General features: G+C 56.6%; 2 protein-coding genes and 1 long non-coding RNA gene across 6 annotated transcripts; 1 reads left to right on the forward strand and 2 right to left on the reverse strand.

Annotated features, from left to right (window-relative positions):
- The first annotated feature begins 231 nt into the window (after positions 1–231).
- On the forward strand, positions 232–4,408 carry LOC103348241 (cystatin-9-like). Its single transcript, XM_008256320.4, has 3 exons — positions 232–539; positions 3,082–3,198; positions 4,093–4,408. The coding sequence occupies exons 1-3, from the start codon at positions 300–302 to the stop codon at positions 4,189–4,191; spliced, it is 456 nt and encodes a 151-aa protein (XP_008254542.2). The 5' UTR covers positions 232–299; the 3' UTR covers positions 4,192–4,408.
- A 7,178-nt stretch (positions 4,409–11,586) lies between these two features.
- On the reverse strand, positions 11,587–15,041 carry LOC138844340 (uncharacterized). Its single transcript, XR_011380025.1, has 3 exons — positions 12,960–15,041; positions 12,494–12,660; positions 11,587–12,453 (listed from the first exon to the last, which is right to left on the reverse strand). It is a non-coding gene; the product is annotated as an uncharacterized lncRNA (long non-coding RNA).
- A 10-nt stretch (positions 15,042–15,051) lies between these two features.
- LOC103348240 (cystatin-9-like) lies at positions 15,052–23,657 on the reverse strand. Of its 4 annotated transcripts, none has more exons than XM_070052143.1 (4): positions 23,361–23,657; positions 21,810–21,926; positions 17,406–17,515; positions 15,052–15,991 (listed from the first exon to the last, which is right to left on the reverse strand). In XM_070052143.1, exons 1-4 carry the CDS (start codon positions 23,592–23,594, stop codon positions 15,988–15,990), a joined length of 465 nt encoding a protein of 154 aa, XP_069908244.1. In that variant the 5' UTR covers positions 23,595–23,657; the 3' UTR covers positions 15,052–15,987. The 4 variants fall into 4 exon arrangements, 3 of the variants coding, with proteins under 3 accessions (XP_069908244.1, XP_051701265.2, XP_008254541.2); XR_007919387.2 differs by lacking the exons at positions 15,052–15,991; positions 17,406–17,515 and adding exons at positions 20,593–20,912; positions 21,274–21,361 and having other exon boundaries at positions 23,361–23,656; XM_051845305.2 differs by lacking the exon at positions 15,052–15,991 and having other exon boundaries at positions 16,878–17,515.
- Positions 23,658–24,254: the final 597 nt, after the last annotated feature.

Genomic DNA, 24,254 nt, shown 5'->3' on the forward strand with positions numbered 1-24,254 from the left:
CTCTAACTCACAGAGCTCTGAGAGAGCAGCTAGGGCTGGGCCATGTCCCCAGCTGGGCCCCTCGCTCCCATGGCTGTGCCTTCCCGTCCTTCCTCCCTCGTGGGCAGAGATGACAGAGTTCCCACTTGGACTGGGGGAGGTGAGGCCACACGAGTGCAAGGACAGGGTGTCCTGGCAGAAGAGGCCTGGAGGGAGGAGTCTGTGGCCAGCACTGGGACTCAAGGCCAGGGCCAGCCCGGAAGGCTCCTGGGTGTTCCAGAGCTGGGGGAACGGAGGCAGAGGTGCCGGCTCCTGCAGCAATGTCCTGGCGGCCTGGGAGTTGGGCTCTGCCCTGGGCTCTGCTGCCCCTTCTCTTCGGCTTCTGTCTGCTGGAGACCTACTCTGTGATTACTGAAGAGCAAAACGACCTAGCCGACCGAAAAGTGATGAACAGTTACCTGCCTGCCACGGTGGAGTTCGCCTTGTACACTTTCAACCAGCAGAGCAAGGACGAGCAGGCCTACAGGCTGGAGCGCATCCTGGCATCCTGGAGGGACAAGGTGGGTGAAGCCCCTCCCTGCTGCCTGCCTCCTGCCTGGGACAGAGAAGGGCAGGAAGGGGCAGTGGTTTTTGTTGTTTTTTTTTTTTTTTTTTTTTTTTTTGACAGGCAGAGTGGACAGTGAGAGAGAGAGACAGAGAGAAAGGTCTTCCTTTGCCGTTGGTTCACCCTCCAATGGCCGCTGCGGCCAGTGTGCTGCGGCCGGCGCACCGCGCTAATCCGATGGCAGGAGCCAGGTGCTTCTCCTGGTCTCCCATGGGGTGCAGGGCCTAAGTACTTGGGCCATCATCCACTGCACTCCCTGGCCACAGCAGAGAGCTGGCCTGGAAGAGGGGCAACAGGGACAGAATCTGGCGCCCCGACCGGGACTAGAACCTGGTGTGCTGGTGCCGCAAGGCAGAGGATTAGCCTAGTAAGCCGCGGCGCTGGCCGGTTGTGGGTTCTTCCATTTTTTTTTAATTTGACAGGTAGAGTTACAGACAGTGAGAGAGAGAGACAGAGAGAAAGGTCTTCCTTCTGTTGGTTCACTCCCCAAATGGCTGCTACGACTGGCCTGCTGCACCGATCTGAAGCCAGGAGCCAGGTGATTCCTCGTGGTCTCCCATGTGGGTGCAGGGGCACAATCACCTGGGCAACCTCCACTGCACTCCTGGGCTACAGCAGAGAGCAGGACTGGAAGAGGAGCAACTGGGACTAGAACCCGGTAGCCATATGGGATGCTGGTGCTGCAGGCAGAGGATTAACCAAGTGAGCCATGGCGCCAGCCCCGGCAGTGGTTTCTGATCAAGGTTACCAGCCCGTGCCTCAGCCACCTAACTTGAAGTAGCCCACGGTCAGTACATACAGCCTCATTAAATTGACTTCCCCCTTTAGGAAACATAATATTCAAATTTTTATAATCATTTATAACTATTTTTTCAAAAGTTTATTTATAACTATTAGAAAATTTTCAAAATGTCTGTGTCAGAGTCTGCTGCGGAATAGATGTCTTACCCAGTCTCCATGATCCCGACGTCGTCACGGGGCTGAAGACTGAAGTCCAGGTAATCACCAGTGAGGAAGAGGACTCCTGATGAGGAAAAGTGGAGGAAGGAAGCTGGGAACGGAGTCGTAAACAATATTAAAGAGTTACGTAGAAAGACAGATAGCGAGCAAGCCGAGGTCTCCAGGAGCAGGCCTTTCCCACCCTCAGTGCCAGAGCTGCCGGGTGCTCAGAACGCGTCCTCTGATTGGCACCTGCTCAGGTCCCTGGGGCTGTCGCTGCTCAAGGACCCGATCCTGACTCACACTCTCCCTCAGTCCCCTCGGGGTGCTGACTGTCCTCTGTCAACCTGCAAACATGACTGTGACATCAACCCGGGCTGGGGCAGGGACAAGGGGTGCACCTGCCTAGCGGGGACCTCTGCTACGGGGGACGTGGGACAGGGCTCTACATCGCTCAGCACTGGGAGCCTAGAAGCAGGGCCCAGGACCAACCCTGCCCAGAGCCTCAGTGCAACCCTCTGAGTGAGTCTGAGGGTTGAACTGCCCCTGGCTACCTGTACAGGAAGTGTGACCCTGAGCTGCTGGGTCAGGTGGGAGGGTTGAGGCCATGGCTGTCACGTGGTGGAGCACACGGACTGAAGGCAAGAGGATGGCGTGAAAAGACAGACAGAAAAGGTGAAGATGCCTTTAGCATGAGGGCAGAAGGTGTTTCCTGAAACCAGGATGGCACTGTCTGGCCGCTTCCTGAGCCCTGTGGGGCCCTTGGCTATATGTGGGCAGGAGTAAAAACTGACAGTTGGCAGGGTCAACTATTAGCTCAATAGGCTAATCCTCCGCCTGCATCACCAGCACACCGGGTTCTAGTCCCAGTCGGGGCGCCGGATTCTGTCCTGGTTGCTCCTCTTCCAGTCCAGCTCTCTGCTGTGGCCCAGGAGTACAGTGGAGGATGGCCCAAGTGCTTGGGCCCTGCACCTGCATGGGAGACCAGGAGAAGCACCTGGCTCCTGGTTTTGGATCAGTGTGGTGCGCCGCCTGCAGTGGCCACTGGGGGGTGAACCAATGGAAAAGGAAGACCTTTCTTTCTGTCTCTCTCTCTCTCTCTCACTGTCCATTCTGCCTGTTAAAAAAAAAAAAAAAAACAGCTCCCTCATACCTGAGATTCCCTTCTCAGAGCCTGAGAGGATTCAGCAAATCCTCAGTAAGCCAGAGACCCCCAAGCTCTGGGTCCCTGCCCTGGGAGGAGGAGGTGGGAGGGCTGAGACACCTGCTGAGCACAAGGCCAGAGTCAATGTGAGAGAGGGGCTGAGGTACAGGATCCAGGGAGGAAGGGATGCCCTGTGACAGCCTGCCTGTGCCTGCCTCCTCCATCAGGCTCACCTGCTCCTCCATCTGAAAGCCCCAAGCAGTGAAGGTCACCCAGGCTTGTACAACAGGAGTCGTTCTAGGCCAAGGGCATGCATTCCCCTGGAGGAGGAGTGTGGGTCTCTGCCTGTCCTGAGCACTGTGGTTACTTCCGGGCGTGCTCAGCTGTGTGTCAACTTGAACCTCTTTGTCCTCAGAAACAGTATAATGACATTGTGTTCTCCATGGAACTGTTGCTGCGCCGAACCACGTGTGGCAAACTGGAGGAAGACACGGAGAACTGCCCCTTTGAAGACCGCCCCGAGCGGAGCCGTGTAAGGACTCACACAAGCTTCCCTGTTTCCCATGTCTATGAATTCGGCCTGGGTGGTGTGGGGGGCCAGGGGCCACCCAGCCCTTCTCTGGGACCTGCAGGCCAGAGCCCACAGCAGACACAATCTTACCACCTGTCTGAGTGTCTTCATGGGAGTCTGGCTGGGCTGGGAACCCAGGGTGTCCCTTGAAGGCCCATAAAATGACATGGCCCACGCACGGGCAGGTGCCTGATCCCTGGGCCTCATGGCCTCTGATGGCTCCTCTTGTCCCCGGTCCCAGATCCCTGGCTCCTGTAAGGAAGCCCCCTCACTGGTCCTCATTCCCACCACTCCCCTGTCTTCTCCAAATGGAGCCCAGTGAAGCTCCACATCAGGATTTCCAGGGTCTTCTGCACTGACCTGGACACCAGGCAATGGGGGCTGAGGGCGTCCCCACTGTCCTTTCTCCCAGGCCCTGTCCTGGCCCAGCTGAGTGCCTTATACCAAGGGCTGGTGCTGCTGCAACAAAGACATCTCTGCCCCACCTTGTGGACCCCATGGTGAGGTTAGCTAAGGGCTTAGCCCGTTGCATGCATTGGAGAGTAGCTCTTGCCTGGAGCAGTGTCAGCCTCTCCTCCTGGGATCTGATCCACACTTCTCACCCTATTCGTTCCTGGAGACTGCTGTCCATGATTCCCTGGAGTGGAGACACTGGTGTCCTTGGGTCTGCAAGAACCCTCAGACCCTGGGGAAGTCAGCAGCTGCCCAGGGGTCGTGCTGTGGAACCAGGTCTGGGGCCAGGCCAGCAGCCTGGGGTAGGGCCACGTCACCAGGTTGAGCTGGGTGCTGGGTTCTGAGCCAGAGCCCCACGGCCCCTGGCCTCCTAACTCGGTCCCGTCTGTGCTGTGTCCTCAGAGCTTCACCTGCTTCTTCACTGTCCGCACTCTGCCCTGGATGACCAAGTTTGACCTCTTCAACAAGACCTGCTCGGAGGTCTCCCCTGATGCAGACTGAGCTGCACACCTGGCCAGGCCTGACCTCTCCCCTGGGATAACAGCTCCCCCCGCGAGCCTGAGGCTGCTCTTCTGGGCTCAGCAGCTCCGAGCTTCTTTGCTCTCTCTCTCACTGCTGTTCCGGGATTCCTGAGTGGCACCTGGCCCCTGGCCCTGGACTGTCCACTGCTGCCCAGCTTCATGGTGTAGAATCAGTCATTAAACTCAGCGTTTCCTGATGTCTGAGTGCTGTGCTTCTCTGTACTGGGCTGGGCTGCGATGGTGTGGGTCTCAGCAGGGCAGCCCTGGGGACATCAGGTTTGCAGATCTTTCCACATGCTGGGCCTCCCCAGGGACTCCAGAGTTCAGCACATGCCCTTCTGAGCTTCTAACTCAGGGCTCATGGAGATGACCCAGGTGGCCAGAGGTGTAGTGACTGTGACCTCCCGGGGCACCCGCAGGTACCATGTAGCTCACACACAGTCTCAGGCCCCTCACTGCACCTGTGCCTTCCACGTTGGAGGGGAGGCTCTCCCTCCTTTCCCTGGCGCTCAGCACGTGGGTTAGTGTCCACCTTCTCTTATGGAGTTGGCCGGCATCAGGAGTAACAGCATCTCCTGGGAGCCCCCCTGACGGGTGCCCCCTCAGGATCTCCTCACTCTGGAATGGAGTAGCGTCCCTGTGCCAGGTGACCCCATGCGACATTTTCAAGGTGCATACTGGCACCCCAAACAGCACACAAGACTGGATCTCAGCTTCCAGTCAGGAAACTACAAACAGAAAAAACAAAAACAAAAATAAAAACAAAAACAAAAACAAAAAACAAAAAAATAACTTCAGGCAGTCCAGATTGAGCCCTGCCCTCTACTTCTAATCTTCCCTCAGGGCTGAGTAGCTTGGCGAGGGCAACTTTGCAGCTGCGCAGTCCAGGGCCGGCAGGACACAGGAGCCTGCAGGAGCCACCTAGGAACCCTCTGCAGGTACCTTGCTGGCCCAGCCTCTCACCCTGGCCCTTGGCCACTGAGCCCCGCCCTCTCCCTCTGACTTCCCTCAGGGCGGGGTTGGGGGGGGCACTTTGCAGCTGCGCAGTCCAGCGCCGCTCTATTCGGGCCAGCAGAACACAGAGGGCCTGGAAGAAGGACCTGAGGCTCCTCCTGCATTCACCCGCCGGCCACCTGCTTCTACTGTACACAACTTCTGAGATCCCGGCCACCTCCATCTTGCTGGCTCCTGCAACTTCCGGTTCGCTGGCCGCTACCACTTCCGGCTCGTGAGGTCCCAACGGCTCCTGGCCCAGAGGGTGGTGGAAGAGGAGGCCGTAGGGACTGGCTCGGGGGCTCTGCTGAGGCTGGGGCTCCTCTCCTCTTGCAGCTGGCCAACTAGGAGCTGTCGCTCCTCTTGGGGGGTGCCACACAGGGGCTCAGGCTGGGACTCTGAGCTCTGCAGGCTCTCAGCAGGCTTTGGGAGCCGGGGGAGGAACCGTATACTTCGCTAAATCCAGGGGCAGAGAAGAGCGGCAAGGCGAGGCTGTCATGTGGAGCAGAGACCTCGCGGCAAGGTTTTCCCACGTTTGAATCTTTGATCTCTGGGAAAACGACTCCAGGGATCCATCGCTGTGGCTCTCAGGGTCTGATGATTCATTGGCAGTGATGCCTGGCAGCAAGCCGAGGCCAGCGAGGTCCTGCCTGCTTCTGGGTCTTGGTGGATGCCCAGCGCTGCACCAGGCTGACCCGGGTCTCCTTCGCCTCATCATAGAGGGAGCCAAACCACCAGTGAGCACTTGTGTGTTTGGCCGTTGGCCTCTGCTCAGCATCCATGGTGAGCAACCAAGTCAGGAGCTTCTGCAGGGACTGACTGACAATCTGTGCAATGAGGAACACCCCCAGAGGACGCAGTCGGGCAGCTCATCTGTGATCTCTCCCCAGAAGAGTGCTGTGCCGGATAGCACAGTGAAGAGCACCACTCCCAGGCTCCATACATCTGCCTTAAATGCGTCCCACGCTTCTCCTAGGAAGATCTCTGTGGCACAGTGCTCAGGGGCACTACAGAACCCTTTCATGGGCTTGCCCTTGGTCAGCCAGCAGCTCAGCCCCAAATCTGCAAGTTTTATAGTCAAGTGGGCGTCGAATAAAATATAGTTTTAAGTCCCTGTGTGTCACTCAGAAGCTGTGACATGAGTTACAGATGCCAGGACCTGACCCAGAGGGACCTGGCCTCCATCCCCCCAGGCCAGCTCATCACCAAGTACACATGCTCTTGTGTGTGTCTCACTCCTGCAGGACGATGACGGATGATGTTTTCATGCCTTGAGCTCTTTGGAGGCCACCTCCCTCTTCACTCTGCGAGGTGGAGGGACTATGGTCTCAGATAAGCATCTTCACCACCATGAACTTGTCGGTGGTGAGGTGATGGGTGAGACTCCCCAGGCCACAGCCGCCCTGGCCCAGGGTGTCCAGGAGGTGAAATCACTTGATCTTCGGATGGAAGACTACGGGGACTTCCATGATGGTGTTCATTGGTTCCTCAATCTACTCTCTCTAAACTACTCGACTCAGCCAGTGAGCACTAACTAGGCAACTACCCTGACTACGATACCTAGAACAGAAAAGGATCTCCGAGGACTGACTGCTGATGTAACTAATGGTCGACACCAGCTAAACTAACTATGCTCACTACCTGGTGCCCCTAATGACACCATGCTGAATGCTGCCCCCTGCAGCACCTGCATTCCTCCAGCTGGGCTCAGGCCCAGGAGCTGCATCAGCACAGCAGGTTCACCTGTGGGTGTGGGAGAAGCCACGTCTGAGGTCCACCACCACCCCCAGCAGGGAGGCAGGTACATGTCCCATTCCCACGCTCCCAACGTCAGGGCCACCAACCAGAGGACAATTTCTGCCTTGGTTCTCCCAGCTTTCTTGGCAGCATTAATGCCCGTGGCCCATGCTCTGGGCTCTAGAAAGAGATTTCTGGAGACTCCAGCTAAAGATTCAACAACTTGCAGCCGGCGCCACAGCTCACTAGGCTAATCCTCTGCCTGCTAAACCAGCATCCTGGGTCCTAGTCCCAGTCGGGGCGCCGGATTCTGTCCCGGTTGCTCGTCTTCCAGTCCAGCTCTCTGCTGTGGCCCGAGAAGGCAGTGGAGGATGGCCCAAGTGCTTGGGCGCTGCACCCGCATGGAAGACCAGGAGGAAGCACCTGGCTCATGGCTTTGGATCAGCGCAGGGCGCTGGCCGTAGCAGCCATTTGGGGGGCGAACCAACGGAAGGAAAACCTTTCTCTCTCTCTCTCTCTCTCACTGTCTAACTCTGCCTGTCAAATAAATAAATAAATAAATAAATAAATAGAATTCAACAACTTGCGCTTTGCAAAGAAGATTGACCTCCTCTCCATGAGTGTGTCTTCTTCAGGAATCCCCAGCTTCGTCCAACCTGCAGAGGGTTAGTATCCAGAATACCCTGAAGGCTTTGTTCACTGTCCACTCATCCGAGGACATGAACCCAATCTGTGTAAGGCCAAGAAAACTGCATTTCCAGCCAACTCCCAGGGACTGGCCATCTCTCTTTCTTGGCACCACACTTTGAGGAGGTTCAGAATATGCCCCAGAGGGTGGAAGGACCCCCTCCCCCCAGGTGAGAGTGACTCAGCCAGAAGTCCACGAGGGCATATCCATGCCTCCTTGGAAGAGTCTAAGTGTTCCCTGGTTGTGTCAAATTTTTCCCATGTGACAGGACTCCTGCCAGGGTGCTTCCAAAACTTTGTTAAGTAAATAGAATGCAAGCATGCTTATTTTAGTTTCGAAACACTCTTTAAGTCATGTGCAGTCTGTCCCACTGTGCATTTTCCTTGAACTTTTTGAGCCTTGCCATAGAACAGCAGGTAAGAACTTTGTAGGGAATGCATTTGCTTTACGGGGGTCCTAGAAAAATATGCAGTACTAGAGCCAGTGTTCACTAGACAAGTTATAGAGCAGGTGATAAGGTATTGTAAACACCATACAAAATAATCCCCCTCCCGTCCTGTCAGGTGGTGTTCCAGGGCTGCATCTGGCAAAGCTGACTGAATTGGCAGCATTGCTGTGGCCAAAGCTGTGGCTGTTGGCCATCCAGGCCACCAGATCTGCCTTCCTGGAGGGAACACAGTGGTGTTCCCTGAGACACCTTCCTGGCAGCCATGTCCTTCTAATACTGGGAGCTCCTGCATCCCTGCCTCAGCAGATGCAGGCCCGAGTCAAGATGACAATGTCCCTGTGTTTGACACCAGGAGACCCTCCTACCACATCAAAGGAGGCTTTGTGACATGCAGGCGTACACCTTCCGGATAGGTTAACGCCGGTGAGACCTCGGAGACACCAGACGCGTTTATCGGTTTTTCAGCTTCCACTTTATTTTTCAGCAGACTCGCGTTACATGTCGCGAACGCCCGCCCTGTTATCGGCATTCATTCACAACTCCTTCATTCACCACTCCCGCTTACTACTCGCATTCATTCACAGCTCCCGCCTGTTACCGGCGTTCATTCATAACTCCCGCCTGTTTCCGGCGTTCATTCACAACTCCGCCTGTTACCGGCGTTCATTCATTCGTCTTTTACCAGCGTTCATTCATTCCTCCGTCCTTTTACCAGCGTTCATTCATTCGTCTTTTACCAGCGATCATTCACTACCCCCGCCCACCGTCCACCTATTTATATATATATCATTCACGGAAAACATGTTACCAACTAAGTGTGGGAAACATGCAATAACAGGATGCTTAAAGTCAAAACAGGATCTTGCAATTAGCAACGGGCAGGGTGGAAAAAGCCCAGCACTAAACTTCTTTGTGCTTGTACATGTTGGGAGGGGCACAGCTGGCCAGGCTGTCCCGTTCCCCGACAGTGACAGACCCCGGGGGAAACCAGATTTGTCACGACCTGGGACCTGGATGCTGGGTATTCTGAATCATGTCTAGTCAAACCTGGCCTTGAACCCATCATTAAGGGACCATCCCAAGTGCCTCTCTCTACCTACCTGCAGCAGAACATTGGGGCATAAAGGCCTGGGTCTATATCTCTCAGTTCTGGCCCCCAGAATCTGAGACTGCACTCCCAGACTCTTATCCACTTCTTATGGGGGAGTGGTTACGTAGTTTAATTGAAAAGTGGGTGGATACAGATGGGGTCAGATAGGGTGAGTGGGGGGGGGGGTCGTGGCCTCCAACTCACAGCTCTAATCCTGTCTGCCTGCCCATATCCTATGGGTCAATGACACCTACATGGGAGACTCAGATGGGCTTCTCAGCTTCTGGCTTTGTGCTATCCCTGGCCTTTAGGATTCCCAGAGAAGAAAGAGAAGAGGTAAAGGCCTTTTGGGGCTTTGCAGAGAGAAAAGAGCAGAGGCAAAGGCCCAGAGATGGCCCAGTGTATGTGGCAAACAAGATGGCTCGAAGTATGTAGAGGGAAGTGGAGGGGAGGTCACAGGGTGGAGGGGGGTTCTATATGTTGGAGGAGGGGCTGGATCCTGCCATGAAGCGGACGACAAAGGCACATGGTTTTGAAGGAAAGCTACACTGGGCGTCCATGCGATGGGTGCTGAGTGAAAAGGAAATCCACCCTGGGACCAGACGGGGGACAAGCGAGCAAGCCTGCCACCTTGTCCCCAGCCTGCTTCCTGCTTGCCCAAGCCCTGAAGGACAATGACACCTGAGTGGGGAGCCCCAGGCCATCCATGGCTGTGACCACTCTCGGTCAGTGAGCTGGAGTCTTCCTAGAGGATTCCCTTGGAGCATTTCCCAAACCATACCCTCAGGGCCTCACATGGAAACATCTGGTGACTGGGACCCCGGAACCTGCCCTAGCCAAGCCCTCTGCCAGCCAGCACTCCAACCCTCCAGGCTGCTGTCTTTTGCCATCCATCTCCCTTCTTATGCCCAGGATTGAGGCAAGCTGAAACACCTGGACCTAGCCAAGCCTCCCAGAGGGACTGCTCCACACCACAACTCCCCAAAGGAGAAAATGTCAGCATGGTCTTCGGCCCGGTCCAATGAGGAAACGAGCACCTCGGGCAACTGAGCCAAGCCTCCTGGGGGTCCCGAGCAGGCCAGCTCTGTGACTCCCACAGGGTCGCTGTGTCCCTAGGGGCAGGTGCACACACACACACACACACACACACAGGGACCTTCTGACAATGGTACTCAGGTCAGGGCGCATCGGGAGCTCAAGCAGAGTCTGCACTTCTGTCCTGCACACGGCTCAGAGCGCGGTCCCTTCAGGACCACCTGAATCTCTTGTCACTCATGGGAGTGTCTTTGGTAATTCTCCATTGTCATTTTTCTCCATGTCTCAGAGGTGCGAGGTGACTGCCCACTGAATTCAGCCAGAACTTACGCAGCCCCAGTTCTGTTCTGGGAGGAGTCAGAACCGCCAAAGAGCTGGGATGCCTCTCGGAGGAGCAGCCATTGTACCGTCAGATAGGGAAGCAAGCGTTCTTCACTAACAACCCTCTCCCCTGCCCCACAAACTCGGAAGATGAACATCTGCACAGCTTCCCCAGGTGGAGCCAGACGGGCCCTCTCCTCTCCTCCTGGCACCAGCCCTCTTTAAGCTCACTCATGCTTTGCACAGGCAGCTTTAGAAGGCCAAGGCACTGCCAGGTGCCCTGCTGACCTGAAACCTTGCAGAGAATCTCCAGGTCCTTGGCCCACCTTCCCTCCTGTACTGAACACAGGCCTCAGACCGGGCATGCCTGGCACACAGCACCACTTCCCGCCCAGCTCCTGCCGGAAACTGTTCTGTTATCCACACAGCTGGTCCATCCCACACATGCTATGGTCAGGGTCCATGGCCCTGGGGGTCGCATTCTCCATTGACAACGTGGGGGCCATTGGGTTAGGACACACTCAGCTCTGCTGCAGTGCACAGCACTGTAGACTTGCACCTCCCTGCTGTCTGTGCCACACCCCTGAGACCTGTCAGTCCTCTGTGCGGCAGTGGATGCCTGGAGCCTCTCCCTCTTTCAAACCTCCCCCCGTTTCTCCCCCTTCCCTCCCCGCCCCACTCTCCTTTCTCTCTCTCTTTCCCCCTCCTCCTCTCTTTCTAGATCCCTCCCCCTCTCTCTCTTCCTCTCTCCTCCACTCCCCCCCTTTAATTCTCAAAGTAAACACATTAAAGACAGAGGTCCTACAAGGGGTGCAAGTTCACAGTGACTCCTGTTGTGGATTTAGCAATTGACACACTTATTTATGACATCAGTAATCATCTGAAGCTGAGACCCCTCCCCCCACACTTTGTTTTCTGCATCCATGAGGTCAACCTTTCTGGTGGGAGACCTCTCCAAGGCAATCCTCATGCGTGCTGACCCCCCCCCCCCGCCCCACCGCTGCCAGCTTGGCCAAGGTGCACACTGGGACCCAAACAAAGCACACAGGAGCTGGTCTGCACTTACATTCAGGAATCTTATTCATGAATATTTGCAAATGTGACACAAATAAAAACATTCACGTGGTCCAGCTTGAGCCCCGCCCTCTCCTAGATTTCTCTCTCGGTGGGGCTACTGGGCGCCACTGTGTAGCTGCACAGGCTGGCAGAATACAACAGGCTGCAGGAGGAGGAACCTCATGATCCACCTGCAAGTGCCCGCCAGCACAACTTCTCTGTCAATGACGGCTCCCTGGCAGTTGCAGCTTTCAAGCTCGGTGAAGTCCCAACTGCTCCTGGCCCAGAAGGTGATGGAGGAGGAGGTTGTATGGACTGGCTCGGGGTGGGGGGTCTGCCGAGGCTGGGGCTCCTCTCCTCCTGCGGCTGGCTGGGCAAGAGTGCATGTCCCTTCTCGAGGCACCGGAGTGCGGTTTGGGCTCTGGCTGAGCTCTGGAGGCTCTCAGCAGGCTCAGGGAGGCAGGGGAGGAATACGGGGGCAGAGACGAGCTATGCCGCACTGCCATGCTGTCGTGTGGGGCAGAGACCTTGGCGGCAGGAATTTCCAAGTGTGGATCTCTGACTCCAGGGATCCAGTGCTGTGGCTGTCAGAGACGGCAGTGATGCCTGGCAGCAAGCCGAGGCCAGTGAGGTCCTGCCTGCTTCTGGGTCCTGGGGGATGCCCAGGGGCTGCACCAGGCTGACCCAGGTCTCCTTTGCCTCATTGTAGAGGGAGCCAAACCACCAGGGAGCCCTTGCATGGTTGGCTCTGACCTAAGCTCAGCATCCATAGTGAGCAGCCAGGTCAGGAGCTGATGCAGGGTCTGGCTGACCATCTGTGCCAAAGTGTAACACCCACAGAGGACGCAGTCCTGCTACTCATCTGTGTTCTCTCCTCAGAAGAGTGCTGTGCCGGATAGCATGGTGAAGAGCGCCACTCCCGGCCTCCATACATCTGTCATCTGTCTAAAATGTGTCCTTCGCTTCTCCTAGGAAGATCTCCGTGGCACAGTGCTCAGGGGCGCTACAGAACCCCAACAGCTTGCCCTGGCCAGCTGGCGGCTCAGCCCCAAATCTGCAAGTGTCACTGTCATGTGGGCGCCTGTTAAAAAATATTCAGTTTTAAGTCCCCATGTGCCACTTGGTGGGCGTGGTGGCACTCCACAGCTGCCAGGACCTGACCAAACAGGAACCTGGCCTCCAGCCCCCCCAGGCCAGCTCATCATCAAGTGCACAAGCTCTTGTGCCTGGCTCACTTCCCCAGGCCGATGATACATTCATGCCTCGCGCTCTCCAGGAGGCCCCTCCCTCTTCCCCTCTGCAAGGTGGAGGGGCTGCGGTCTTGCCTGAGCATCTTCACCACCGTGATCTTGTGGAGGCGAGGTGCTGGGCGAGCCTCACCTGACCACAGCTGCCCTGGCCCAGGGTGTCCAGGAGCCGGAATCCCTCGATGTTTGGCTGCAAGGCTTCGGGGACTGCCATCAAGCCGGTGGTGTGTTCCTCTATCTACTCTCTCTAAACTACTCTCTCTACTCTGCCAATGACCACTTACTAAGTGACTACCCTGACTACGATAACTAGGAACAGAAAAGGATCTCTCAGGGGCCTGGCCACTGTCTAACTGAGCACTCTAGCTAGACTCATTAGGCTAACATTACAGAGCGGCAAGGCTACCTAAGCGAAACAGAAAACAAGAAAAGGAAAAACGCGGCCACTAATCGCACTAACACTAGTTAGTCTGACAGCGCTGCCTAACTAAGCATGGCGGGACTGCGGAAATAAAAAGAACTGCAAACGAGATAAACCGGAGCAAAAACAAAAAAATAGGTGGAAATAAACAAACTAAACCAAATGGGGAAAAGAATAAACAAAATAAACTCAAGACACAAACAAACAAGAGTCCCGGGGGCCTGGCCAAGGCGGCCACAGAGCCGGGATCACCGCGGACTGTGGGTACACAGCCACCTCCCGGGACCCCGCTGGGGGACAGGCGGCCAGGACCCCTTCCCTGCTGGCTTCAGGCCCCCACCCCACTGACCCCCGACTCCATGGACCTTGAGCGCGGCCCTTGCAGTCTCAGGAGCCCAGGAGCTGGCAGCAGCTGGGGCGGCGGCTCATGGCGCCTCAGCCAGCCCCAGGGCCGCATGTGCAGGCCCCACGGGCCTCGGCCTCCCAGGGACAGGGCAGGGCCGGTGCCGAGGGTGACCAGGGGCTGTGGGAGCCACACGAGGGGCCCGCGGCGCAGCCGGCCACGGCCAGGGAGACTACGCAGGTCACGGTGAGGCTGAAGCTCCAGAGAAGCTTTGATAAGTGGCTGGCTGGACCCCGGCTGGGGGCTGGGGGCTGGGGACTCTGGGGGCCTATGGCGGCAGAGGAGCAGTCCATAGAGCCGCTGCGGGCCCCGCCCCCTCCGGGGATGTCCCCTCCGGGGATGTCCACTCGACTCCCGGCCGCTCCCTTCCCGTTCAGCTCGGCGCTCCTGGGCCTGGGGGACAGAAGATGGCCGCCGGGCTGGGGCCTCTGCTGGGAGGGAGCCCCAGGCTCCTGGCTTCCGCTAGGTCCTTGCGGCTGTTGGGGCCGTTGGGGACCGAACCAGTGGGCGGAAGAGACCGAATCCCTCTCCTCTCTCCCTCTCCTCTCTCTCCATTCTCTCCCCTCTCTCCTCGCTCTGCTCTCTCAACTCTGTTTTCAAACCAAATACATCTGGCAACAATCCTGGCTCCAGTTTCACAAGAGCGGAGCAGCCCACAACAACGCCAAGACCATGGCGGCCTCGCAGGGTCAGGTCTCCTTCCTGCGGACAACCTCGCATGGAAGTCTCCGTGGAGGAAGCCCCGGCCTCATCGAGGTAAGAAGTGAGCCCCGCGACCCTCCATGGCGCCCCCAGCCTGAAGCCCCTCCGTGCCTCCTGCAGTTCCCGAGCAGCCCGCTAGGGGCAGTCTAGCCCCCGTGTCAGGTGACTGTCCCCTCTGCACTGACCTGGGGAGATGAGTGCCCTCCTCCGTGCTGGCCAGGGATGCTGGGAAGTGCGATTGCTCAGTGATTTCCTGCAGTGCTGGTCCCTCCTCAAAGCTGCGGCAGTAACCACCATCCAAGGAATTCTCAGTACATTTTTAAAAGAATTTATTTATTTGAAAGGGAGAGAGAAAGAGTTACCATCTTCTGGTTCACTCCCCAAAGGGCCTCAATGGCCTGGGCTGGACCAGACTGAAGCAAGGAGCCAGGAGCTTATTCCTGGTCTGCCACATGGGTATAGGAACCCAAGTACTTGGTCTCCTTCTGCTGCTTTCTATTGGGTCTGGATCAAAGTGGAGCAGCTGGGACTCAAACTATGTGGGTTGCCGGTGCTGTAGTCAGCGTCTTAACCCACTAGGTCACAGTGCTGGTCCCTAAAATACATTTTTATCACTTATGATGAAAAAAAAAAAGAAGTGTAAAAAGTTTTCCATTAAGGACTGATCAAAACCCATCCTACAAATGAGGTTTAAGTAAATAAAACAACAAGAAACACAAGTTATTTTCAAAAGTGCACCAAAAATATAATTAAAAGCTTATTGAGGTACAAAAAAGTGAAACCCATGCAGAGTTTTTCTTAATGTGTTTAGTTTGTTTCAGTTTTTAAAATCCATGTATAATTTTTTCATAAAATGCATTTAATGAGCTTTTTAAAAACTCCTTGTATTCATGGATTTCAGCACGTTTCTACCAAAATAAGTGGATATTTGTTTCATTCTCCATGAATATTTTGAAGGGACCTCATGTATTTTCCCCCATTTTATTTGAAAGGCAGGTAGAAAAAGAGAGCAAGAGAGACAGAGAAAGACTTTCCACTGCTGGCTCACTCCTCAGATGCCTGTGACAGCGAGGGCAGGGCAGGGAAAACCAGCAGCACAGAACCCAATCCGGACGTCCCCCGAGGGTGGCAGGGCCATGATCACCTGAGCCTCACCTGCTGCCTCCCAGGGACACAGAGCAGGATGTGGAATCAGAAGCTGAGCTGGGATGTGAACCCAGACACCCAAACATTGGATGAGGGCGTCCCAGGTGGCGTCCTAACCCCACAGCAAATACCTGTGCCCTCCAGTTCTTCTTATCAGTAGACAGAGTGGAATCGCCCAGACACACTTGGGTTCCTGATCAGTGAGCCACTGATGGAGAACAAAGTATGGCTGTGCCAGAAGTCCTGGCAGAGTCTAGATTCCCAGGTACAGGTGTTCTTTGATAGCCGTGGACAAGTAATTCTCAGACGGTAGCTAAAGCGTGGGAAAGCTTCCAACTGCAGCTCTGTTCTGAGACTTGGCTAAATCTTGCACTTCCAGAACGGATCATTCTGAAGCCCTGGCGTGAGGAGAAACACCCTGACTTCCGGTGGCTGAGGTGAGAGGTACTGTGACATGATAAGGATAGTTTCTACAGTGTTAAGTACGGATCACCTGGGGCAGATATTTTGAATAAAATGACACGAAAGAGTGCATTGAAAAGAATTGTCAGTAGACTCTGATGAATAAAAATACTTAAAGAATTTCTAAAAAATCCTGTTTAAGGGCTGGCGCCGCGGCTCAATAGGCTAATCCTCCACCTCCGGCACCGGCACACCGGGTTCTAGTCCCGGTCGGGGTGCCGGATTCTGTCCCCGTTGCCCCTCTTCCAGTCCAGCTCTCTCCTGTGGCCCTGGGAGTGCAGTGGAGGATGGCCCAAGTGCTTGGGCCCTGCACCCCATGGGAGACCAGGAGAAGCACCTGGCCCTGGGTTTGGACCAGTGGGGTGCACCGGCCGCGGTGCACCGACCGCAGCGGCCATTGGGGGGTGAACCAATGGAAAAGGAAGACCTTTCTCTCTGTCTCTCTCTCTCACTATCCACTCTACCTGTCAAAAAAAATTTTTTAAAAAAGAAAGTGTGTGAATGAAAGACTCGGTCAAAAAACCTAAAAAATCCTGTTTAGAACTATTGATTTGCTGCTGGCAGAACTTTGTTTAATGCACATCTTCCACTTGTTGTCCAGAGGTTTTAGAGCAGATGACATTACCTAGTTACAAAAAAAAAAAAAAAACAAAACAGAAAAACAAAAAAAACAGAACAGAACTGTGGCAGTAAACGTGTTTCTGACATGAGTAGAGGTGTGGTAGAGCCTCCCCAAGGCCAGAAGAAGGGAGGCCTCTGTCCTGGGAGGGAAGTGCCTGTTCCCTGCTTACCTGTGAACGCTCCAACTGTGGTCCCTCTCTGCTTATATGGAAACTTTTCAGGCTCTGCTTGCAGGTTCAGAACCAAGGGGGTTAACTCTTCCCATGCAGCTTACAGCCAGGATGTGTGGGAAAAAAAAAAAAAACCTTATAATTACCTTCAGTCAGTGTTAGTCTTGTGGCTGCCATGGCACATTAGAATATCTAATCAGATGTGTGCAGGTCACCATTTAAGGGAGACAGAGAAGCTAAAACCATATATAAGGGAAATTCCTTCTTAGTTAGAGGCTCAGGATTTAGGATAAGAAATTCTACTTGGGCCTTAAGCCAGCATAATAAAAGCCTTCTTCCTGCTGAGAGTGCTTGCTGTCCTGTTCGGTACAGGAATCTTGCTACAGAACCACTGAATCTTGGAGTCCACAGGATGTGAGTAGGGCTGTTACAGGTAGCGGTACAGAAGCTGTTCAATCTCTGTCCTGCCTTTGAGGCTACACTGGCCCAAGCGCAAGGCAGGAAGTAAAGGCTTGGCCACTAGTGCTCTTCTCTGGGGACTGGCCCTGCCTCCAGCCACACCCTCACCCTTGGCTGATTCTGCCTCATCCCCAACAGGACTCCCATCCCCAGCCCTCACCCATGACCCCAGTGTCTCAGCAGCTCCCTTGTTACCTTGTAAAAGGCTTCACGTGGACACTGTAGAGCTGGAAATACAGGACCTGGACTTTGACTTTGCCTCCTCCTTGCTCAGGAACTCGGACTGGAGGTTGTGGGCTCTGCATCTGTAACGGGTACAGTGAGGTTGGGTTGTGGGGGCAGGTGCGGCAGTTACATGTGATGCGAAGGCCAATGCTTAGTTCTGTGGCTGGGACACCATCATTAAGTACAGCAGGTGATGACTTTCTTGCTACAAAGAGGGGAAATCTGTCCATCTGTCAATCACTCAATCCAGAAATCAGCCATCAGTCCACAGGCTCACGCCGGCTCACAGCACGTGCAACCAGGGTTGGGGGTCTGGCTGGACAGGAAGCTCTGGGGGCCTCAGCGGCAGGTCCTGGCTGAGACTCAGGAAAGGGTACGCAGAGGATAAAGGCTCCAGAGAGGAGCAAAGGGGAGGTAAGCAGCCTCCAGAGGCAGGGCTGGCGCCTCAGGGAGCAGAAGTGGACCCCAGGGGCCGGGCAGTAGGGGAGGTGTCAGGGCTGTGGCTTCAGGGCTGTCTGTCCTGGGACCTGCTATGTGGACTCTTGGCTGTGCCATGTGGAGCCGATTGGCCTGACTAATGCAGGTAGCCCCTAGCTGTGTAGCTCCAGTGGGGTCTCAGGCCTCACAGGTAATGTCTTGGACAGAAGTGACCCAGACACTTGCACATTGAAATGACCAAAGAAATGTTGTATAGTACTGGGAACACTGCCAGCGCACGTCTCCACTCTGCCCCAAGTCCCCGGACTGGCATAGTTCACGGGGAGGGGCCAGAGCCGAGCCTCGTCGCCAGCCCTGAGCCTCTGATTTCCGGGTTCTGACGCCAGCTCCATTTCCACCTCTAGAGGGGAGTGAACAGAACATTGAGCCCTGTAATTGCCCTGGGCCAAGGGCCCTGTCCTCCTGTCTCCAGGATGGTGCCCCACAGCAGGCCCAGCCTGGAGGGTCAGGTGGGGGGGGGCTGCAGCTCCAGGCCCCCAGGCTGAGCAGTACGGGCCCGTGTGGCACTTTGTAAGGGAAGGCTGCACCTGAAGTGAACCTGCTGCCCAGGGACCCCTGAGCCGGCTGCCTTGCACACCAAGACCTCTCACAAATCATTGTAAGCTCTTTGGCCCTGTGAGACCCCTCAGCCGCCTCCTGTGCTGGCTTTCTGGGAGCTGGCAGGTGACCCAGAACCACAGAGCTGTCTGGGAGGAGGTCCAGATGTCTCAGGTGTCCCACAGTCCCATGTGGCTTCCTCGATGCCTGTCAAATGGCCACGGCTCTGTTGACTGAGACGCTGGTGGGAATATCACCCCCAAATGACTTTCTGAAGAGGAGGTACTCTGGCCAGCAGCCTGTCTGGCCGGGCTGGGGCATAGACAGTGAGAAGGAGGAGGGTGTGTCAGGAGCTTTGGAGTTGGGGACACCAGGAGCTGGACACTAAGGAGTGGACCTGGCAGGGAGGCATTGCCCAGCCATGCTGGTTAGAGCGCTCCCCTGTACACAGCCCCTCCCTGGGGTCCCCATGGAGCGGGCCCTTGGTGGCTGTTTCTGGGAGCCCAGGGAGCATTTGCCTTGGGGCCTGGGGAGAAGACTGAGCCCACGGAAGTTGCTGTGGCTGTGAGCGGCCAGAGCCCTGGGAGCTCCACAGGGCACAGGGCCTGTGTAGCAGGAACCCCAGTCTCCTTCTACCCCCGGCTGGCAGCTTTGTGCACGAGAGACCCCTGTCCTGCTGGCCGCAGGGGCAGTGAATGGAGGAGACAGCAGGCTGGGACAGGGAAGCAAAGCCCTGTGGGAAGAGTGGAGGAAGGAGCAAGCCGTGGCCCTTGCGTGGGACCCCCAGTGTTGCAGAGCTGCCTGCTCAGGCCCAGGAGGCTGTGCGTGCTGTTGGTGTGAAACACGCAGGTGTGGCTGGGGAGGGCGGGCCAGTCAGACACATCCCACATCTAGGATCAGTCATCCTGGAAACCACTGGAGACCCAAAGAGGGGAGACGCCGCTCAGAGTGGGACCAAGAGGACTGAGGTCTGGGCACAGAAAAGGGCCCTCACAGCAGGGGACCCTGTGTGATCTTTAGCTGGAGTCTCCAGAGCTCTTTTTCTAGAGCCCAGAGCGTGGGCCAAGGGCGTTAATGCTGCCAAGGAAGCTGGGAGAACCAAGGCGGAAATTGTCCTCTGGTTGGTGGCCCTGACATTGGGAGCGTGGGAATGGGACATGTACCTGCCTCCCTGCTGGGGGTGGTGGTGGACCTCAGACGTGGCTTCTCCCACACCCACAGGTGAACCTGCTGTGCTGATGCAGCTCCTGGGCCTGAGCCCAGCTGGAGGAATGCAGGTGCTGCAGGGGACAGCGGGCAGCACGGTGGCATTGGGGGCACCAGGTACTGGAGCACACACGAGAGCTCTTAGTGTCAGTGATTGAGACCTGCAGCCTGAGGGCCGAAGCTGCCCGCCCACTGCCTCTGTGTGTGTGTTTGTGTGCAGTGTCCCTGGAACACAGCCGCTCGCACTGGTCCATGCATCCTCTATGGGCCCTGTGAACAGCAACAGCAACAGTAACACGGGCAGTGGAGAGAGGAAGCACTCGCCCCCAGGGGCCAGAACCCTGGCAGTCTGGCTGCTCAGAAAACGTTCTGGCTTCTTCCACACTGGTTCCTAGACTCAGCCAAGGTCTTAGTAGTGTCAGCTACGCCAGTGTCACTCAGCATCCGTTGTCCATGCCTCCCCCAGGGAGGTGTGGCAAGGCAGACTCTGTTCCAGAGCAGGAGGGGCACTCGTCAGAGGGGCTCCCAGGAGGTGCCACTGCTCCAGATGCCAGGATAACTCCATGTGGGAACCCGGGAGTCCTTGCTTCCCCAACCCGTGTGCTGATCAGCAGGGAAAGGAGGGTGAGCTCCCCTCCAGGGCAGAAGGCACAGGTGCAGTGAGGGGCCTGAGACTGTGTGTGAACTCCATGGTACCTGGGGGTGCCCCGGGAGGTCACAGTCACTGCACCTCTGGCCACCTGGGTCATCTCCATGAGCCCTGAGTTAGAAGCTCAGAAGGGCATGTGCTAAACACTGGAGCCCCTGGGGCAGCCCAGCATGGGGGAAGATCTCCAACCCTGATGTCCCCAGGGCTGCCCAGCTGAGACCCACACCATCGTGGCCCAGCCCAGTACAGAGAAGCACAGCACTCAGACATCAGGAAACGCTGAGTTTAATGACTGATTCTACACCATGAAGCTGGGCAGCAGTGGACAGTCCAGGGACAGGGGCCAGGTGCCACTCAGGAATCCCGGAATAGCAGTGAGAGAGAGAGAGCAAAGAAGCTCGGAGCTGCTGAGCCCAGAAGAGCAGCCTCAGGCTCGCGGGGGGAGCTGTTATCCCGGGGGAGAGGTCAGGCCTGGCCAGGTGTGCAGCTCAGTCTGTGTGCGGGGAGGCCTCCGAGCAGGTCTTGTTGAAGAGGTCAAACTTGGTCATCCAGGGCAGAGTGCGGACAGTGAAGAAGCAGGTGAAGCTCTGAGGACACAGCACAGGCGGGACCGAGTTAGGAGGCCGGGGGCCGTGGGGCTCTGGCTCGGAACCCAGCACCCAGCTCAACCTGGTGACGTGGCCCTTCCCCAGGCTGCTGGCCTGGCCCCAGACCTGGTTCCACAGCACGACCCCTGGGCAGCTGCTGACTTCCCCAGGGTCTGAGGGTTCTTGCAGACCCAAGGACACCAGTGTTTCCGCCCCTCCCAGGCCACATCATGGACAGCAGTCTCCAGGAACGAATAGGGTGAGAAGTGTGGATCAGACCCCAGGAGGAGAGGCTGACACTGCTCCAGGCAAGAGCTACTCTCCAATGCATGCAACGGGCTAAGCCCTTAGCTAACCTCACCATGGGGTCCACTTGGTGGGGCAGAGATGTCTTTGTTGCAACAGCACCAGCCCTTGGTATAAGGCACTCAGCTGGGCCAGGACAGGGCCTGGGAGAAAGGACAGTGGGGACGCCCTCAGCCCCCATTGCCTGGTGTCCAGGTCAGTGCAGAAGACCCTGGAAATCCTGATGTAGGGCCTCACCTGGCTCCATTTGGAGAAGACAGGGGAGTGGTGGGAATGAGGACCAGTGAGGGGGCTTCCTTACAGGAGCCAGGGCTCTGGGACCGGGGACAAGAGGAGCCATCAGAGGCCATGAGGCCCAGGGATCAGGCACCTGCCCGTGAGTGGGCCAGGTTGGTCGGCCTAGATTGGTGTGGTCCTTCAAGGACGCCCAGGGTTCCAGGCCAAGCAAGGCAGGCAATGAGAGACACAGATGGGTGATGAGATTGTGCCTGCTGTGGGCTCAGGCCTGCAGGTCCCAGAGAAGGGCTGGGTGGCACCACCCAGGCCGAATTCATAGACATGGGAAACAGGGAAGCTTGTGTGAGTCCTTACACGGCTCCGCTCGGGGCGGTCTTCAAAGGGGCAGTTCTCCGTGTCTTCCTCCAGTTTGCCACACATGGTTCGGCGCAGCAACAGTTCCATGGAGAACACGATGTCAGGGAAAGCATTCTGTGCACAAGGAAGTCAGAGACACACAGCTCAGCACACCTGGAAGTCACTGCATTGTTCCGGTCATTCAGAGACCACCGTTCCTTAGCCCACTGGAGAGACCGAGTGTGGCCAAGTACCAGCTCCCGGGGTAAAGCCCAGGATGACCTCCAGCAGTTGTGGGAGATCAAAGCCAAGATCAGGTGAGCCTGATGGAGGAGGCAGGCACAGGCAGGCTGTCACAGGGCGTCCCTTCCTCCCTGGATCCTGTACCTCAGCCCCTCTCTCACATTGACTCTGGCCTTGTGCTCAGCAGGTGTCTCAGCCCTCCCACCTCCTCCTCCCAGGGCAGGGACCCAGAGCCTGGGGGTCTCTTTCTCGCTGAGGATTTGCTGAATCCTCTCAGGCTCTGAGAAGGGAATCTCAGTTCTGGGGGAGCTGCCAGTCTCACTCCTGCCCACATCAAGCCAAGGGCCCCACATGGCTCAGGAAGCAGCCAGACAGTGCCATCCTGGTTTCAGGAAACACCTTCTGCCCTCATGCTAAAGGCACCTTCACCTTTTCTGTCCATCTTCTCATGCCATCCTATTGCCTTCAGTCCGTGTGCTGCACCGCATGACAGCCATGGCCTCAACCCTCCCACCTGACCCAGCAGCTCAGGGTCACACTTCCTGTACAGGTCGCCTGGGGCAGCTCAACCCTCAGACTCACTCAGAGGGTTGCACTGAGGCTCTGGGCAGGGTTGGTCCTGGGCCCTGCTTCTAGGCTCCCAGTGCTGAGCGAGGCAGAGCCCTGTGCCGTGTCCCCCGTAGCAGAGGTCCCCGCTAGGCAGGTGCACCCTTTGTCCCTGCCCCAGCCCAGGTGTAAGTCACAGTCATGTTTGCCAGTTGACAGAGGACGGTCAGGACCCTGAGGGACTGAGGGAGAGTGTGAGTCAGGATCGGGTCCCTGAGCAGCGACAGCCCCCGGGGCCCTGAGCAGGTGCCAATCGGAGGAGAGGTGCTGAGCACCCGGCAGCTCTGGCACTGAGGGTGGGAAAGCTTTGCTTTTGAACCTCCCCCCAGCCCTGCTTCCAGCCTCTCCCCTCCTCCCCTTACCTTGCCCAGTTTCTTTCTGAATAGCTTGCATCCTTGACATATTTTCTCAGGCTTTCATCCTTGCATATTCTTTGTGTCTCTCTTCCCCTGTGTGGGTCCCCTTTGTGGCTTTTTAGGGTTTCCCACTCATCTAAAGGTAAACCAGATCATAACTGCATAATCTTGCAATGAATAATATACCTGGAATTTCAGTGGATTGGGGCCCAACACCAAAGACTTTCAAATCAATGTTTCACAGAACCTTAAACTCATTGTACTGAGAATGGGCTCAAAGGGTGAGGCAAGATGGTTGATGACAGCCCCTGTGTGTACCCAGCCTTCCCTGAGTTACCAGGCATGAGGAAGGCAGCTCACCCACCTTCTCTCTCCAGGATCCCAGGATGCGCTCCAGCCTGTAGGCCTGCTCGTCCTTGCTCTGCAGGTGGAAAGTGTACAAGGCAAACTCCACTGTGGGAGGGAAGTCATTGTCCTGGACTCTCCCTTTGTCCTGTTGGGCTCCAGAGCACCAAGTGTGGAGGCCCAAGAACCGGAAGCCGAGGAGAAGGGGCAGCAGGGCCCAGGGCAGAGCCCAACTCCCAGGCCGCCAGGACATTGCTGCAGGAGCTGGCACCTCTGCCTCCGTTCCCCAGCTCTGGAACACCCAGGAGCCTTCCGGGCTGGGCTGGCCCTGACCTTGAGCTCACGTGCTGGCCACAGACGCCTCCCTCCAGACCTCCTCTGCCAGGACACCCTGTCCCTGCCCTCGTGTGGCCTCGCCTCCCCCAGTCTGAGTGGGAACTCTGTCATCTCTGCCCACGAGGGAGGAAGGACGGGAAGGCGCAGCCATGGGAGCGAGGGGCCCAGGTGGGGACATGGCCCGGCCCCAGCTGCTCTCTCAGAGCTCTGTGGGTTAGAGGAGACCTGAGTGAGGAGGCCCCAGGGCAGATCCTGATCTAGGACACAGGCTTAAGAGGTATGTGAGGCAGGTGCTCCCTGGGCATCCCAGGAGGCTCTGGGAGATGAGCCTGTGGTTCCAGAACCTTCCTAAGTGTCACTGGTCTGGGATGAGGAGGTGATTGCCAAGGAATGGCTGCTGCCCTGCACCTCCCTTCCGTGTGTGTGTCAGCACTGGCCCTGCTGTCTGTGGCCGAGCAGGCTCGGCACAGAGACAAAAGCAAGACTGGCAGGTGCTGGCCCGAGGCAGCTGATGCATCCCCTTCAGGCGCCGCTGGCCCCGCTGCTTGTCCAGGACAGTGGCCTCTGAGGTCCAGGC

Source organism: Oryctolagus cuniculus, chromosome 11 (genome assembly GCF_964237555.1).
Source record: "Oryctolagus cuniculus chromosome 11, mOryCun1.1, whole genome shotgun sequence".
In the NCBI taxonomy this organism is placed as follows: Eukaryota; Metazoa; Chordata; class Mammalia; order Lagomorpha; family Leporidae; genus Oryctolagus; species Oryctolagus cuniculus.